The sequence below is a fragment of the Rhopalosiphum padi genome, chromosome 3, assembly GCF_020882245.1.
Source record: "Rhopalosiphum padi isolate XX-2018 chromosome 3, ASM2088224v1, whole genome shotgun sequence".
Classification (NCBI taxonomy): domain Eukaryota; kingdom Metazoa; phylum Arthropoda; class Insecta; order Hemiptera; family Aphididae; genus Rhopalosiphum; species Rhopalosiphum padi.
This window is the reverse complement of record NC_083599.1, coordinates 70,965,388-70,984,383: the sequence shown is the minus strand read 5'-3', so window position 1 is coordinate 70,984,383 and position 18,996 is coordinate 70,965,388. Positions and strand designations below refer to the sequence as shown.

General features: G+C 33.7%; 1 protein-coding gene across 1 annotated transcript; it reads right to left on the bottom strand.

Moving 5' to 3' along the window:
• Positions 1–11,479: 11,479 nt before the first annotated feature.
• Positions 11,480–13,180, bottom strand: LOC132926472 (uncharacterized). The gene is made up of 2 exons (XM_060990830.1): positions 11,651–13,180; positions 11,480–11,582 (listed from the first exon to the last, which is right to left on the bottom strand). The coding sequence occupies exons 1-2, from the start codon at positions 12,444–12,446 to the stop codon at positions 11,578–11,580; spliced, it is 801 nt and encodes a 266-aa protein (XP_060846813.1). The 5' UTR covers positions 12,447–13,180; the 3' UTR covers positions 11,480–11,577.
• Between the last annotated feature and the right edge of the window lie 5,816 nt (positions 13,181–18,996).

Genomic DNA, 18,996 nt, shown 5'->3' with positions numbered 1-18,996 from the left:
AAGTATATCCTGTAAGAGGATCTGATAGAATATATAATTTCATACCGTATTTATGTGGTTTATTTTTCATATAAACTCTGAAATGTATACGACCTCTAAATGGACACATACCTTCGTCAATAGTCAAATTTTGACCAGGTTGATATGACTCAACTGTTTTTTTATTGATTAAATCAATATAAGGACGGATTTTAAATAAACTGTCATGATTTTCTTTACCTCTTGAAATATAATTTGCATTATTATTCAAATGCAACATTGAAAAAATCGATGAGAAACGATCTCTAGTCATTAGCTTTGACGCAAATGTGCTATGAATAAATGCATTCTTCGACCAAAAGTCTTTGATATGTGGTTTTGGTATTATAGACATATGAAGAATGATTGAAAAAAAACTATATATTTCAGAAATATTAACTGGTTTCCATTTATGCCAAATAGAATTTTGTTTCAGCATATTTTTTCGTCGAAGAGATCGAATAATCGAGTATGCATACCTATTAGTTTCTTTTTTTATTAATTTAATTAAATTATCTGGGAAAAAAATACTAAAAAACTCTATTTCAGTTGATTTACCAAGTACTTCATCTGAGACACCTGACATTGACGTAAATACGTGAGGTTGAGGTTCAGGATTTACTCTTTCCCATTCACATATAACAGGTTCTGTACTTTCAATTGAACGTCTTTCTACATCTCTATTTGTTAAAAAAGGTTCATTATTATCATGATTTTGTATAAAATTTTCATGTTGAATTTCGTCTATGGTGTCATCAAAACCCCATTCCTCAGCTATATTGTCATAATTACTCTCAATATTTTCTATTGGTACTTCATTCATATTTTGCCTTCTATTATCAGTAATTGGAACAGTTAAATCATTATCAATATTGTCAACCATTTCAACAAGATTTTCAAAAAGATTTGCACATTCATTTTCAAATGCAACCGGTAACAAATTCGTATAAACAGCTTCACACGTGTCCTCGTCAGAACTATTATTATCAACATCATCATCTTCTCTATCAGATCCACTATCATCCATAAATTCATCTAACATACGACTTATGTCTTGGTCGTTAATTTTTTTAGACATTTTTCAGTGTAAAAATAATAAAATATTAAACGTAAATTGTTTACTAATCACGCTCTGAATAAAAATCAAATGTATACAGCGTCTATTTTATTTTAGAAATAATTCGATAACAAGACAATATTATGACGTATAATACGTAATATGCGTGTCTTTACACATAAAATTATATAAATAAAATAGTATTACCATTTAGGAACAAACTCCGTCAACAAACTCCGTCAAGCCGACACACGACAGCCCAAGAAAATGAAAAATATTATTTTGATAAAATTATTAATTGAAAACAACTATTATTAACAGCCAATAGGCGATTCGAATCAAATTCCAGAGATGCTCCACGTGGAGCAAATAATTTATTCTTTTTATATAAAAAATCTTTACGATATTACTTATCGATTGATTGTCGTATGAAAACAATGGTGTGAGTATATGATTTTATATCGATTTTTAAAATTCGATAGTAGACACAACGCGCGAGACGCGTGATTCGTCTTTTATAAGTAAAATATTGTAACGCGCCAGATACGTTACGCGTCTCAAACGTAACTTTTAGATTATGACGGACCGTCTCGAATGTGTTAAACAAACAAAAATATAATTAAAAACGGAAACATTACATTTAAATAAATCGAGTTTAGATCTAAGACCTCTACAATTTTGGTAAAAGCAAAGGAGTACATTAGAGCTTTAGGTAGCATTAGGTTCAGCGACATACCTGGTTGCAGACGTCCCCAGAAACGTTTCACAATGACACCTTCAGGCCAAAATGAAGGCTCCAGTACTTCATTTATGTTTTGAAGTGGCAATTGGATATGGAAGTAGGCGTATGTAGGGTGCTTGGTCGTAAGTTGAGTGATAGTGATGTCATCCAATGTAGGGAACAGTTAAGTTTTAAGCATCTCAGTGGTAACGTGCGGATCAAGTCTTGAGACGAATATATCCCAGTGTTTACGGATAGGTGCGGCAGAAATCTTCGTAGGTTTTTGATTACCAGATCCGACAATAAACTTAGATGATTCCGTTTGTGATGGTCGTTTTGCAGCTGAGATCTTACCACCAGATGATAGTTGGGTCGCTTGCATAGTAACTATTGGAGGTTTGTGCTTAACGACATTATCAGTGGATCCAGTCATACCAAGACGGTTGAGCTTATCATGTATTTTCAGATTACTTTCGGAAAGGGTTTTGAGTTCAGAAACAATCGATTGGAGTATGTTTGCGACACCAAATGAGTTAGATGGGGGCATAACGGGATCGGTTGGGCTAAAAAGTTTTTGTGATAATTCATCACTTAGCTTGATACCAGACGGGAGTGATTTGGATAAGATAAAATCCACCAACATTGACTTGGTCCATTTCCCCAGCTCAGATGATAGTATTTCCATGTTTAGGAATAGTAATAAATTAAAATACATAAATAAATAATATATATATTAGTAATATATTAATATTAACAATATTTAATTATTATAATACTAATATTACACTAATTATTCCATCCATGATCAGGATTCTTTAATATTAAAATTAACTTATCAATTTATAAATTATAAAGGTATATTGAAAACAATAATAAGTTTTACTGATTTTTATAACTAATTTACAAACCTTTACTGAACTCCTAGTGAGTCTAAAATGGCATTTAAAATCTAAGTCATCATACAAATTGATGACCAGTATAAAATTTGTTATATGGACTTTAGAACTTTTTAATAAATTATTAAAAAAAAGGTATTTCTTTTTATCCAACGAGTTATTCATATCTTCCAAATAATTTAATCCAAATAATAAAATACATTTAGATAAATTACTATCCATATTTATTATTTAACGATAAATTAAAATATAATTGAATTGAAAAATTGAATAGTAAAATTTCAAATTTCAATTGTGTAAATAAAACCCCATAAAAAGTGGATGTATTTAATTGATAATGAGATACGGTGGTTTATATGTGGTTATGGGTATCAACCAATATGGTATAGCGCAATAACAAAAAAGTGTTCCTAAATTGTAATCAATTCACTGAATAAGCGGATGAATTGACTGATGAATTTAGGAACTTACGGACTGTATTATTATCTACACAGCTGTTTGACGGGCGTCCAGTGACTGGTATCGTCAATACCAACAGACATTCAGTTTTTATTGATGATTACATTTTGCAAAACAGCCTGGTGATGATATGCGCCACGGAATTCTCCAGCCGTGTAATCTTGTGCGTTATTATTCATATAGGTTAATAATAAATTAATAACAAATTGCATTTACAGTTTGTGTATCTAGTTTTAATTGTATTCTGTCCATTTCTTCAATTATTTTGTGTTCAGTATCGCCAGTATCGGTACCTAATTTCTAGATTGCATTGATACTAAATGTTGGTTCATTTCTCTTGCGTAATCTATCACCAGTGGCAGTATTCTTCTTTCGCCGTTCATTAAAATTCGTATTTGTTTAATTTTGTCATCTATATTCATCCCATCAGCTATATTGCGTTTAATTAAATCCTGAAATTTCCTTTTATAATGTTCTGGTATGTTGCTCATATATGCGTTGGATCCTAGCATTACCATTTTACAAATTAAGACAGTTTTCATCTCTACAGGGATGCCCATACCACCAATAGCGGTTCTAGCGTGTGAGCAGGGTGAACAGGCCAACAATAACGGGCCGGAAAATTTTGTAAGAAATGGAAAAAAAATCATATAAATATTTTATGCATTTATGTAACTGCGTAAATTAATATTATATAATATATAATATGTATATTTAAAAAACATAGAATTTGATGCATTGATTTATTGTTTATTAGAATTTATAATTACTTGATTTGTTCATATTGACTACTGACCTAATTCTTTAAAAATGAAATAAATACTACATTTTTTTTCTTGGGGTATGGTTGCATATTTAAAAGGGCCTAGGGGTCACCTATTCTAAATCCAGCACTTAGTAGATGTGATGCTGGTTTTGGAATAGTGTATCCTCATTCCTCAAGATCAATGGTTCCCAAACTGTTTAGCTTTACCGCCCGCTTAAAAAAAAAATCCGACAGACGCCCTCTTAAAGAAAGTATTGTTACAAAAGTATGGAATGAAAAATTAAATTTATTGTTTATAAATAAGTGTATGTTTTATCATAATATTGTACAATGTATAATTGTATAGGTACAAATAAAAAAAGGTGTCCTAAAATGAGATGGACGTGACTGGTGTTTTGCTAGAAGTTGGTTGATGTTATGTTCGATTTTCGTAAGAAGCAAACAATGTAGTAATATCGTTGAAAACAATTGCAACTGTTACCGCCCCCCTTTTGTAATGAAATGCCCACAAATTAAGCTTGTAACTTCCATTGTCCCCTTGGAGAGAATTAACGCCCCCAAGGGGGCGATATCGCACACTTTGGGAAACGCTGCTCAAGATCCTAGATCGTATGCCCATAGCTCAAGAGTACACTATCCAAAATTATTCACACCACGTTTTTTAAGTGCTACAATATATTTTAGAATCATCTGTAAAAAAGAAAAAAGATCTGATAAATGCAATTTTTTATTTTTTGACAATTATTCTTCATTTGTTGTCGTTTTCCTTAAATGTTTAGTTTGCCTACGTTTTAAATTTAAATTTAAATCTAAAATTATCTACGTGGCCTACCATGACCTGTTGTTAGCTGACGGACTACTAAATATTTGTCTGATTGGAATGTTAAAACACAATTGCAGCCAGTTTTCATTTATAATTTAAAATGCTGATATCTACCGATTGGATTCTTCTTTCTAATTTTAGTAACTGAAATTTAAAATCCTTAAATTTTTCCATTAAAGAACGATTTAAGATGTAAATCTGATTTTTTCCAATAAAAGTGTTTCCGAAATTTTAAAAATGTTATTATATGAACCATAAAATATTTATTTAAATACAAAATACTTTAGTTCAATTACATTTCTTACATTTTTGAATCAAAACTATCATAATGATAGTTATTAATATTTATATATTATTTTTATTTCTTTTCTTGTATCTCAAATTTATGTAATTTGGAATTTTTTTCCTTGAATAAATAATATTATTATTATTATATTTGAAATTTGAAGTATTTGGGTTTTTTGATGCGTAATTATTTGAATAATGCATAATCATTTCCAACACTTGTTGGTCGAAAAATTGCTCCAATAGTTCGTAGTTGTAAAGTATTATAATATAGATTTGGTTTTTGATCATCATTAAAAATATTCGGCGTTTTGAGGTCTCCCTAACGCTATAATACACAATGATGAGCAATGGTTTATTAACAATGTTTAAAACAGGTGTAGTACATATAGATGTGTGGGCATAAATTTTATTATTTTTTTTTATTTTTCCTGTTACCGAAAAATGTAAATGAAATCCTGTCCTATCTAATTATATTTAAATATTATCTAACTGCTGGCTTGCGAAAAGCTAGATGTAATACCACGCTCCCGGTGGATTGTTTTTTAACCACAGCTATACGTGAACCACATCAAACGGCACTACAGTAGTAGAGTAACCAGTTACTAGTTAGCCGCCAGTCGTTCCAGTCTGTATTGTATGCTCGTTTGTCGCACAACTATTTAATAGGTATATAATATGATTCATGTTAATGGATAGTGTATTTGCACTTGAAGGCATGATATTTTACGCGGCGATCGTAACATATTACGATATCCTTAATGTATAATTTTATGAAAGTGTGAAACGTAATGAATCCATAGCACTTACGCTGTTACAACAACCAATCGACATTTTGTAAAAACTGCGTACGTGTAAATACGAGCTACAGTACATTATTGGGAGAGTACCTACTAACATTGTGATGTTAATATATTTAAGCACACATAAAATCAAATTAAGCATAAAAAAAGTATATGAAAAACTTCATACTTCATCTTTATTATTATCATTATGGACTGGTTGTACCTCATTGACGCGTTGCCTTGGGAAAGGTTTTCGGCGTTTCTACAAAAAATAAATTTTTGAAATGTATTGTCGAGTGTTGGTTCATATTTTAGGGCTTCACTATTTTCTCCCTGTTGCGGTGGATGCTAAACTCTAGGCAATATTGTTGGACGAGTTGTGATCTTGCTGGACCCCGCCTTCTTGTTAGGCATGGATGACATATAATCGTGATACATTAGCGTCATTTTAAAAAGTTCTACCTATACTGAAAAAACTGAAAAAATATTAATCAAATAAAAGAAATTAAATTATAAATAAAGCTGGTTGGTATTAAAAAAACTGATGGCATTTAATTTTCTTACATTAAATAATAAATATGACCTTCTTATCTAATTATATTTAAAATAATTCCCAACTTTACTATCTTGTGTTAAGTTGATGTAATGCCATGTCCATGGCGGATTGTTATTTAACCACTGCAATAGGTGAACCTAATCAGACAGCAGCTAGTTATTAGTTGGACGCCAGTCGCTGTCAATGTGCACACATACACACGCATGCACATACGTTCGACAAAATTTAACTTGGAACTGGAACCGAAGAATACACTTTTCAATAGCATTTACAAATTTCCTGGAATTACGACCAATGGAATAACACTATGTTGATGTCTTCTTATAAAATTGTGTAAATAATTTTTATTTAAAAAAATTAATTATGTTTGCCGGGCCGCGGCTTCCTAGGTCGCACCATTCGCAGATATTGGAGGAGCTGTATTTATTTAATTGTTAAAACATACAGTAAAATTGTATTAGTCATACATAATATTAAATAATAGATATCAGCACACTTTATAAAATTAATATGGGAAAGGCCTGGTCAGTATGTACTGACTGGGCTTGGGCGCAATGAGCCATGCTGATCTCTAAATTGCAATAAAATAAAAATTACCAACACCATGTTGGCATCTTCTCCTATAAATGCGGTGGTACGTTCACCGTGATTCGGATTATTCCTCCTTCCTCAACCTCTTTCAGCCCCTTTCAGAGGGGTTTTGGTCATGGCCGGGGTAGACGCTTCTTCGTGAACTCGTGCTCAGCGGTGGCAATGAAACCTGCAGACCGAATGATGCGGCGGCGACGGCAGCTGCTGCGCCAACTGTTTTTTTGTTGGTTTTTCATGTTTTTTTAATTTAAAAAGATAACTTTATTATAATATAATCAATTAACAGTGCTACAATTTCAACCTCTTCCTTGAACCCTTTCAGAGGGGTTTTGGGTGTGGGGGTTGGGGGAGACACTGCGTGTGCGACTTGAAGTCGAGTTGGTGGCTTGCGATGGTGACCGATCATGGTCATCATGGCGATGGGGCGGCGATTGCTGTTGTTGTGGCGGCTGCTCCGTGTTTCTTTAATTTTAAAAATTACTTTATTATAAATAATCAAGTAAATAGGGCTAGAATTTAAAAAGTGTATTCAATAACTTATATCATGTTATTTTAAATTATTACCATCCATGTACTTATAAATTGTGTGGATATTTTGAGAATATTTATACTGTTTAATGTTAAATATTTATAATTCTTTACTTTTTTTATCACTAGGTGTATAGTCCAGGTGCAAAAGTGAAAAAAGATCAACGTTTACCGACATTAAAGATCATTGGCTAATGGTCAGTAGAAACATCTCAAACCTAAACAATCTCTAACCTAGCAACATAAACCTAGTTAGTATAGGAAGGATGTGTACAGTATTTGAATTGAAAAAAATAAAAGGGGGAAGCAGAAATAGAAAAAAAATTGTGTACTCGAATATTTAAATATCTTAACGGTTAGGATATATTTTTAAAAGGGATTACTACGCTTAAAAACCGTAATAAACGTTATAGCTAGTTAGAATAAGTGATTTCGTAACAATTGTTGATTTTAGTTGTAGCCAAATAGGTGCAGTATTATAGATTTAGAAAATTTAAAACCTATGGAGTTATGGAGTAAAAGTGATCATAAGCCTAGTCCCCATAATCCTAGACACCTTATCTCATTGCCCGCACAGCTTGCGACGTATATATGGATCGCATTACAACACTTATATCTTCTACAGATCGCGACACTACAATACATAGCGTTCTTACCATCGGTGAAAGCTGTTTTTTTTTATATCAAATAATGAAAATGACCTTCTTATCTAATTATATTTAAAATAATTCCCAACTTCACTATCTTGTGTTAAGTTAGATGTAATGCCATGTTCATGGCGGATTGTTATTTAACCACTGCAATAGGTGAACCTAATCAGACGGCAGCTAGTTATTAGTTGGACGCCAGTCGCTGTCATTGTGCACACATACATACGCATACACAACGTTCGGCACAACTTAACTTGGAACTGGAACCAAAGAATACACTTTTCAATAGCATTTACAAATTCCCTGGAATTACGACCAATGGAATAACACCATGTTTGTGTCTTCTCCTTTAAATGCACTGGTGCGGCCACCGTGACCTGGATTATTCCTTCCCCCTTTCAGAGTGGTTTTGAGTGTGGTTGGGGGAGACACTGCGTGTGTGACTTGAGGTTGAGTTGGTGGATTGCGTGGTGACCGGTCATGGTCATCATGGCGATGAGGCGACGGCTGCTGCTGTTGAACGTGATTTTCCATGTTTCTTTAATTTTAAAAATTACTATATTATAATAGAATCAATAAATAGTTTCAACCTCTTCTTTGACCCCTTTCAGAGGCGTTTTGGGGGAGACACTGCGCGTGCGACTTGAGGTCGAGTTGGTGGATGGCGATGGTGACCGATCATGGTCGTCATCAACCAACTATAAGGAGTACACAATTTACAGTACCTAAGTTAACTTAATTTTTCACACTACACAAAGGAATACTATCGTTAATAATTTTAGATAGGTATTTACATTAAGTTTGAAAACCATCTATCAATTAATACCTATAAAAAATGTATTGATTTGGGTACCCCTTAATATAAAGAAACAGAAAATTCGTATTTTCATTAGCTGAATACCAAAAGTTTACTACAATAATTTTTTTTTTTAAAAACGGGTAAGTACCCATTTAATCACCATAATTCATATTATGACTTGTTGAGAATATTTCAGATATTAAAAATAATGTGATTGACATATTTCTGTCTATTGCAAAAATATTAATTATGTACTGTATATAAAAAAAAGATCAAAAGTAATTAACTTAAGTGATCATAATGCTGCTTGTCACACAGTTGTGGCTCACACCTCATAACGTAAATGGTCAACGTAATCAATGTGTACATCGAGGAGATCCGCATGCTGTGGACGCTGAACACGGGCACCACCAACGTGCTGCGGAAGCCGTTGCGCTTGGGCCTGGCGCAGCTGATCGGCAACGACCTGGCCACAAACACGGTGATCACAGCCCTTGAGCAAGTTGCACACAGTCCAACTGCACGCCTCCCTCACGTGTACGTTTGATTTTTAAAAATTAACTAATAAGTATTTTAGGATTTGAGTCTTGCGAAAGAAAATATGACTGAACCACTGAACATTAAGATAATTCGATCGATAGCAGGTAATAGTGTTGGCCATCTTGTCTTAATAAAATATCCCGATACTGAACATCTATATGCGTATTTGTGTGTGATTAATTATTATTATCAACAAATATTTTATAAAAAAATTCGTTAAAAAAGAATTACATTCCGAGACATTATTTTGTTGATAGCTAATTCTGGTAACAACACCGAGACATGAGTTCCTAACCCGGAATGTCCCAGAAAATCCGGGACGAATGGCCACCCTAAGGTTAATATATAAAAGGAATGAATTTCAATTGCATGTTTAAAATTATAAATCATAATGAATAAAGGTTTTTTTAGATGTAACCGGATTCCGTCCTCCCTGGTCAATTCTGAATTAAAAAAATTCAATTTAAAGGAATTGGAAATTTTTATGCATTCCAGGGGTCATTTAAGGGATTTTAATTTTTTTTTGTTTTTTGTTTGTTTTTTTTAATTTTTTGAAGTGATTTTTCTTTACAGAGGGCATAAAAAAACAGCGGTTGACTTTTTTTATTATTTCTTTTTTGTTGGTTATGTTATAAAGATTGTAATTGTGTTCAATCAATTAATTTATTTTAATCTTCTTCTTCGTACCAGTCACCTGTTTTAGATTCCTTTTTTGAGCCAATATTGGATCAGTTTTATTACTTCGTCAGTTGGTTCTTTGAAAATGTCGTCTCTTTCACAGTTCGTATTAGTCAAATTGCATTGTAGAAGGTGTTGGGAATCTTGAACGTCTCCGCATGCGCATTCTGCAGTCTCCTATCTTCCATCGCATGAGATTTTTTTTCTCCCTACTTCTACTCTTAGGCGGTTTAAAATTTTCCAGAGTCCATACTTCAGGTTCCTACCCGGTGGGAGGCTCTCTGAGGCTTCAGTCCATATTGGGTCGTCCGTTTTACATCTATCTTTCCATTTTAATATACGTTCATGGGCCTTCGATTGTAGGGTCCCTGTAGTGCTGAGTAGGAAACTTGATTTTAGTCTGTTATTTCGTGGTATGTAGCCGTACAAAGGATGTCTTCCGTTGGAGTTGCATTTCTTTCTCTCTTCTTCGTTTGTTACTTGTCTGATCTCTGATGGAGCTATACCGCAAAGAGCATATAATTTGTTGGTGTTAGTCGGTTTTAGGCAGCCAGTAGTAATTCTACGGGTTTCATTAGCTGCTACATTTACTTTCTTAGCATGAGCTGATGACATCCAGACAGGGAAGCGTATATTGCGGCTGATGAGTAGCAGAGCGCCTAGGGCCGTTGTTCTGAGGGTTGTGGGGTCTGCACCCCAATTTGTGTGAATTAGTTTCTTAAGTTAGTTATTCCTTGTATTTACTTTTGCTTTTGTATTTATGCAGTGTTCCCTGAAAGTGAGCGATCTATTTAGGACGATTCCGAGGTATTTGGGATGCGGAGTGTGGTTAAAGTAACTTCTTCCCATTTGATTTGAAGTTCACGTTTTTGCCTGTCGGTTTTTTAGATGGAAAGCGTACGATTGCGTCTGTTAAGATTGGGTTTAAGTTGATTTTCTGCGTATTTGTTTATTTTAATATTAAAGTTCGACGTTGATTTTAAATACATATTTAATGTATTTAAATTAATTTTTTAATGGACAAGTTTAAATATAGTATAAATGGCTTTGGCTACAGTTGAAACTGTTTTCTATAAAAAAAAAAATCTAAATTTGTAATTGTTATGTAAGAAGTATTTTATAATTACAGCACTAAGCCGAGGGAAGGTTCCATCTGTCCTGGATTCCTCATCACTAGAGCGCGGATTTATATGCCCTAAAAACCTACCAAATATGCGTTAAAAAATCTTAAATATGCATTAATATATGCACTAAAATGTTTAAATATGCATGCATAAAAATAATATGCACCAAAAATTACATGTATTTTCCATAAAATAATAATAATTTATTATTATAATAATTAATTTAAATGATTACATTTGTTGTAAAAATAATTTTTTTTAATTTCCTGATTCCTTGATTTCCTGGCCATTTTTTTGAGTTTTAATCTATAAGGAAAAATCGGAATCAATAATATTAAAAATGTATCCCAAAAGAAATTTACTTAGATACCTACCTAAATTTGAATTGCACTGTATGACAATTATTTTAGCAATATTTTCAAATAACATTGATCTACGTTTGTCAGTCAATAAATTTTTATACCTCGAAAATGACCGCTCTACATCTGTTGAAGTAATTGGTGCGTATTTAAAAAATGTCATATCATTTGGGGATAAATCTTCGCCGAGTTCAATTGATTCACTTTTTCCATTTAAAATTTTTGATATTTTACTTAGTGTATCGAAGCCTTCGTTTTTTGATAAAATTTTTTTAAATTTTTCATAAACAGATTTACCTTTTTGTCCGTTACATTTTTGAAGAGATATTTTTGTGTTTTCAATCAAAGTGATAGCATCATTCAAAGGAACTCCCGATTTTTCTAGACATTTAATTGTTTCGGGTAAAAATCCAAAATTAGATTTTATATATATTAAATTCGCATCCAATGATTTGTCCGCTAAAACATCTTGGGCCATTTGTATTGAAATTGCATCATCTGGGTTTAACTGCTTGACAATACTACGAATTTGGTCTATGTTTTCACAATAGTATATAGCAGCGTTTAGCCATGTCCCCCAACGAGTGATGATCGGTTCTGGCGGTAAAGGCAGACCAGGTGCTTCATTTTTAAAAAAAGCAACGCGATAAGGAGATTTTAAAAAAAATTTTTTTACATTTGATATAAGTTTGTCTACATTTGGAAAACATTTCCTTACTTCTTCAGCTGTAAGATGTAATCCATGAGCTAAGCAAGTAACATGGATTATTTTAGAGTAAAATGCCTTGATTGCACCGGCTGCTTTTACCATGTACGGCGCAGCATCACTCAAAAATAACAGTACAGAATCATGTTGTATACCTTCAGGCCACAATAAATGTAGAGATTTTTCAAATAGTTTGTGAAATAGTGGAGTTATTTGCCTTGTCCAAAACTTCAGAATTTAATAACATCGTTGTACCTGGACCATCAGATTCTAATGTTCCGATGATGACATTGGCGACATATCGCCCTTCAATATCTGTAGTTTCGTCTATTGACAACCACACCTTTTTTCCTTCGACTTTATTACGAATTTTATTCATTGTTTCAATATAGCAATCATTTAAATAATTTTTACGAATTGTTGATTCATCGGGTATTTTTTTGAGAGTATATTTTTCCAAAAATGATTTGAAATGTGTATCGTTAAGTTTTTTAAGCGGAATATTTGCCGAAACTAGTGCTTTGCATAAATCTACACAAAATGGATCTTTATTCAATACTTTATTAGTGAGTAAACTTTGAACATTTTGTTTTTTAGTCTGGCTCAAACTTACAGATTTTAAATGCTTTTCAGTTTTAATATGTTGTGTAATTGAATATCGTTTATCGTGGCCAACTTTTACTTCACATAATTTGCACAGTATTACTTGACCATCGGTTGAAAAAATATTCTCGCCAAATTCATGCACATAACTACGAAGACGACTCGATAAAGACGATTTTTCTTTCGGCATCTTGAAAAAATATAATACACGGAGACTCGCACTACGACAGACACGAACACACGGTTGATACTAAATATTTTTACAGAATGAATTATTGGTCTGATACCGAAACTGATATTTTCTGAGTATTCGTATAGGTATATTATTTGATTATTTCACCGATAAAGATAATTAATCTAAGGACCGAGACTCTACACACAATAAAATGAAATATGACACACCAGACCGATTAAGGGGAATTTCCCACAAAATCTGAGAGCGATAAGATTTTCTTCGTAAAAGATATATATTTATATATATTTTTTGTAACGGTTATTACTTCAAAAATGTTTAAAAATCAAATGAACACCAAAGTATGCACTCTAAGAAGAAAAATGCAATTAAAATTGTTAAATAAGCTCTTAAAAATTAAAAACGACAAAATATGCAAAATATGCACTAAAAAAAATTCATTGTTTAAATCGTTATGCCAAGAAACAAATTTCGTGCTCACTTAGCATATCATACAATAAACCAAAATACATATGCAATTGCATACAAATCCGCGCTCTACTCATCACCATTGGGACGTTAACCTTTTTTTTTTATTATTTTGAATTTGATATTTATATTCACCACTGCAATAGATGAACCTAATCAAACGAAAGCTAGTTATTAGTTGGACGCCAGTCGCTGTCAATGTGCACACATACACACGCATATACATACGTTCGACACAACTTAACTTGGAACTGGAACCGAAGAATACACTTTTCAATAGCATTTACAAATTCCCTGGAATTACGACCAATAGAATATATAAAGCTGGTTGGTATTAAAAAAACTGATGGCATTTAATTTGCTTACATTAAATAATGAAAATGACCTTCTTATCTAATTATATTTAAAATTATTCCCAACTTTACTATCTTGTGTTAAGTTGATGTAATGCCATGTCCATGGCGGATTGTTATTTAACCACTGCAATAGGTGAACCTAATCAGACAGCAGCTAGTTATTAGTTGGACGCCAGTCGCTGTCAATGTGCACACATACACACGCATGCACATACGTTCGACACAATTTAACTTGGAACTGGAACCGAAGAATACACTTTTCAATAGCATTTACAAATTTCCTGGAATTACGACCAATAGAATATATAAAGCTGGTTGGTATTAAAAAAACTGATGGCATTTAATTTGCTTACATTAAATAATGAAAATGACCTTCTTATCTAATTATATTTAAAATTATTCCCAACTTTACTATCTTGTGTTAAGTTGATGTAATGCCATGTCCATGGCGGATTGTTATTTAACCACTGCAATAGGTGAACCTAATCAGACGGCAGCTAGTTATTAGTTGGACGCCAGTCGCTGTCAATGTGCACACATACATACGCATACACATACGTTCGACACAACTTAACTTGGAACTGGAACCGAAGAATACACTTTTCAATAGCATTTACAAATTCCCTGGAATTACGACCAATAGAATATATAAACCTGGTTGGTATTAAAAAATCTGATGGCATTTAATTTGCTTACATTAAATAATGAAAATGACCTTCTTATCTAATTATATTTAAAATTATTCCCAACTTTACTATCTTGTGTTAAGTTGATGTAATGCCATGTCCATGGCGGATTGTTATTTAACCACTGCAATAGGTGAACCTAATCAGACGGCAGCTAGTTATTAGTTGGACGCCAGTCGCTGTCAATGTGCACACATACATACGCATACACATACGTTCGACACAACTTAACTTGGAACTGGAACCGAAGAATACACTTTTCAATAGCATTTACAAATTCCCTGGAATTACGACCAATAGAATATATAAACCTGGTTGGTATTAAAAAATCTGATGGCATTTAATTTTCTTACATTAAATAATGAAAATGACCTTCTTATCTAATTATATTTAAAATTATTCCCAACTTTACTATCTTGTGTTAAGTTGATGTAATGCCATGTCCATGGCGGATTGTTATTTAACCACTGCAATAGGTGAACCTAATCAGACGGCAGCTAGTTATTAGTTGGACGCCAGTCGCTGTCAATGTGCACACATACATACGCATACACATACGTTCGACACAACTTAACTTGGAACTGGAACCGAAGAACACACTTTTCAATAGCATTTACAAATTTCCTGGAATTACGACCAATGGAATAACACCATGTTGGTATCTTCTTATAAAATTGTGTAAATAATTTTTATTTAAAAAAATTAAGCTACAGCGTCGCCGCCTCTGCTACCACCACCACCACCTCGCTTCTGAAGCTCTCTCTTATGTTTGCCGGGCCGCTGCTTCCTAGGTCGCATCATTCGCATTCTTCCTTTCGGAGAGTTGCAAGCACACTGCGCGAGTCAGTGTTCGCCTCTTCTTTACACCACCGGTAGGCGGACCCCCACGGCTTCTCGTTACCCTCCTCTGTGGTAAACGTTCTCCAAGTTCTCTTGTCTGCTCTTTTCTCCTCCCTGCCGTATACTTGTTCCTTTCTCTCCTGTATATTTCTTCCAATGTGGCTGTCCTTTCCTCGCTTCCTCCGGCTCGTGATTTACATATTTTCCGTCTTATACGCTTGATGTATCGTCGCTGGGTCTCAAGTTCCTCCGTGAACCACGTCGGCATTTTGAGTCCATGCGGCTTTATCATCGGCATCGACTTCCTACATGCTTCGATCAGACAGAAATTAGATAATTAGAAGTTAGATAATCCGCTCTGGAATGCATGTCCTCCAGCCAGAGCTTGATCGACCGTCGAACAGTCTCTCAGCTAGCCTTTGTTGGAAGGTGCTCCAGTCGGCTTTCCGGACATTGAACCTTTTCCTTTCCCAGTCTTCTTTGCTTTCGTCCAATTTTTCATTGTAGCAGAAAACAATCAGTCGATGATCACTGGTAATCGCGTTCACGACAACCCTCTAGTCACAGATGTTCACTGCGGCTTTTAACTGACGCAAGCGTCAAGTCAAATATCGCCAATCCCATACTGGATTGAAATGTGGGTGTCGATCCCACGTTACAGCAGATCATGTTAGCCGATATGATCATATCCCCTACCTTCTACCCTTTCGCGTCTGAATGCGTGTTATTCCGTAGTGTCGATCTAGCGTTGGCGTCGCCTCCAATGAACCAGTCCGCACCATCTAGCTCACCGACGACCACTTCCAGTCTTTCGACATGGATATCGGTCCGCTCCGAGAACTGAAGTACACACTGCCCACATAGAAGCTTCGATCACCGTTTCGAATTTCCACTATTACCGGGTGAGTTCCGCTAAACTGCGTTATCAATGTCGCCCCACGTTTGGGGTTGACAACCAACACCGCTGCCGCTGGTTTCTCACCCGGCAAGGAACCTGTAATAAACCGGAGTGGTGATTTACCAAGGTTGGCAAACGTCCCAACTCCGGTCACGTGTGGTTCCTGGATCAACACAACATCCACACCTCTCTGCCTCACCTCGGACAGCAGGTCATCTGTTGCCAAAAACGATAATATTGTGTAAATAATTTTTATTTAATTAAAAAAATCAAACAACTGCGCCAGCGCCGCCGCCTCTGCCACCTCTTTCACCATTACCCCCATCTCGCTTGCGCAGCTCAAGCTTGTGTTTGCCGGGCCGCGGCTTCCTAGGTCGCACCATTCGCAGATATTGGAGGAGGCTCCTCCGAGGAGCTGTAAACATATTGATGAATTTATTTAATTGTTAAAAAATACAGTAAAATTGTATTAGTCATACATAATATTAAAGAGATCAGCACACTTTATAAAATTAATATGGGAAAGGCCTTGTTGGGATGTACTGACTGGGCCTGGGCGCAATGAGCAATGCTGATCTCTATATTGGAATAAAATAAATCTTACCAACACTATGTTAGCGTCCTCCCAAAGGTTGAACTAGACGTTTTCATTAGACTGGACCACTAATGAAAGTCAATTTGCACCTATCATATCCAAAAGAATAAAGGGTGGAAGGCGATAGGGAACACCGATTTTTGTTATTAAAATACAGATGTATAAGTATAACATAAGTAATTTATTTTATTACATTTAAAATAATATGTTCTTAACAAATGTATACATTAATACGGAGCCAATTAGCCTGGGCCATGGCCCAGTTTGCTCAGGCCGTAGTTCCGCCTATGCGTCCTCCCCAATATAAGCGCTGGTGCGGCCACCACCGCGACCTGGCTTCCTTATTATTGAATGAGGTATACACTTTATGTCTAGGAGAAAAGAAAAAAATAACAATTTAAATAGCTTTAAATAAACCTTTCATAAGTAATACGTTTTAACACTATAGAACTTACATGATTTGAGTTATGAAGGTTTGAATGTGTTTGTTGTAGATAGCATGAGTTTAACTTGCTTACTTGCATGTGTTTAGTAAAGACCTTGTGGCAGAGATATGAAACAGAATCACCAGTAGAGTTCATTTAATACAGAATTCTTCATACCTACTCACAGTTAATATAAACAAAACATTAACAACTAATGTTTAGTCCTGTTCTTAAATATAATATTTTATGTTGTTACTATCATCAAAATGTTAATCAAATTTGTGCTCTGTAATCTAAGGTGAACTTAACATTATTTAATTAAACAGAAACTAGGTACTTAAAAAAAGTTCAAAAATCCAAAATATTAAAATATCAAATTAATGACTAACGTTCATTTATTCACGTAAGAATTTAACCTAACCGCAAATATTGGTTGTCTACATTCGAAGTGGTTACCTTATAAACCATAGTTAATAATTCATTATCATAATTTATAATATATGATAATTGGTAAGCGAATTTTGTATTGTTTTTTGATATATATCAAAATCAAATTTGAAATACGAGTTTTGGAAAATGGAAAACTGATTCTGATGTATAATTACTTGTAGAATGTTTTAACCTATGTAATAAATTGTCATTGGATCACCTGGTGACCGAGAAAACACGAATGAAAATTAAAAATTTCGAAAAATGAAAATTCTCGTTTACGAACTGTTTTCCTGGAAAACCGTGTGATAGATAGGACGAAAGTTGTAAGACATAAAATTGATCCCCACAACTACCTACATAAGTTTTATACATTTGATTTTTCGAAAAACTGTTATTAAATATTTTTTATACCATCGTACTTGGGTTAAATATTATTATTAAAAATTAAAAAGTTTAAGTTATGTTTGATAAATTTGAGGTCCTGCTGGAAATCCCAGCTTGGGCCATTAGAAAAATTGTATTAATATGTTTAAGTTACTAATGACACATGTTCAGAAGAAATTACCAAGTTTTATCTTAATTTGACTCCCATGCACAATCGCAGCTGTAACAATGCGTGTCATGATTCTGTAAATGATTGACATATTTAATAATATCTATGGTACAACCAGGCCCAAGGTCAATGCGTTATCATAATAAATATGAAATTTTATTGAAATTTTTTGAAGATAAATTGTTTATTAATTTCTGGTTTGTATTTAATTGTGTTTTTTAAAAATAATGTTGTTGGTAGCTGAAACAAACACACAATCAAATGAAGTTGATACGAACAATACACATAATTATTGTTATGCGGTTATATATACTGGATAACTAAGGAATAATAATAATGCATAATAATTCTTGCATATATATTTAACTGTATATATTTAATTTAATTATTTTTTGTTTATTTTAGTTGTAATGGACCTGAAAGTAAGTATACAATCTATTAACACGTAAATAAAAAAATATATATTTTGAATTTCTATTCATTTCGATGAAATTGATGATATCGTCATCTGACATTGATGAATCCCTTTTCTCATTTGGTAGTATCTGCATTAGCTTATTTAGGTCTTGTTTATATTCGTCTGTTTTCTGCATATATATCTTGTTT

Bases quoted from the DNA above. Each gene is read 5' to 3' on its own strand.
- LOC132926472 (XM_060990830.1), bottom strand. From the start codon at position 12,446: ATGGTAAAAGCAGCCGGTGCAATCAAGGCATTTTACTCTAAAATAATC.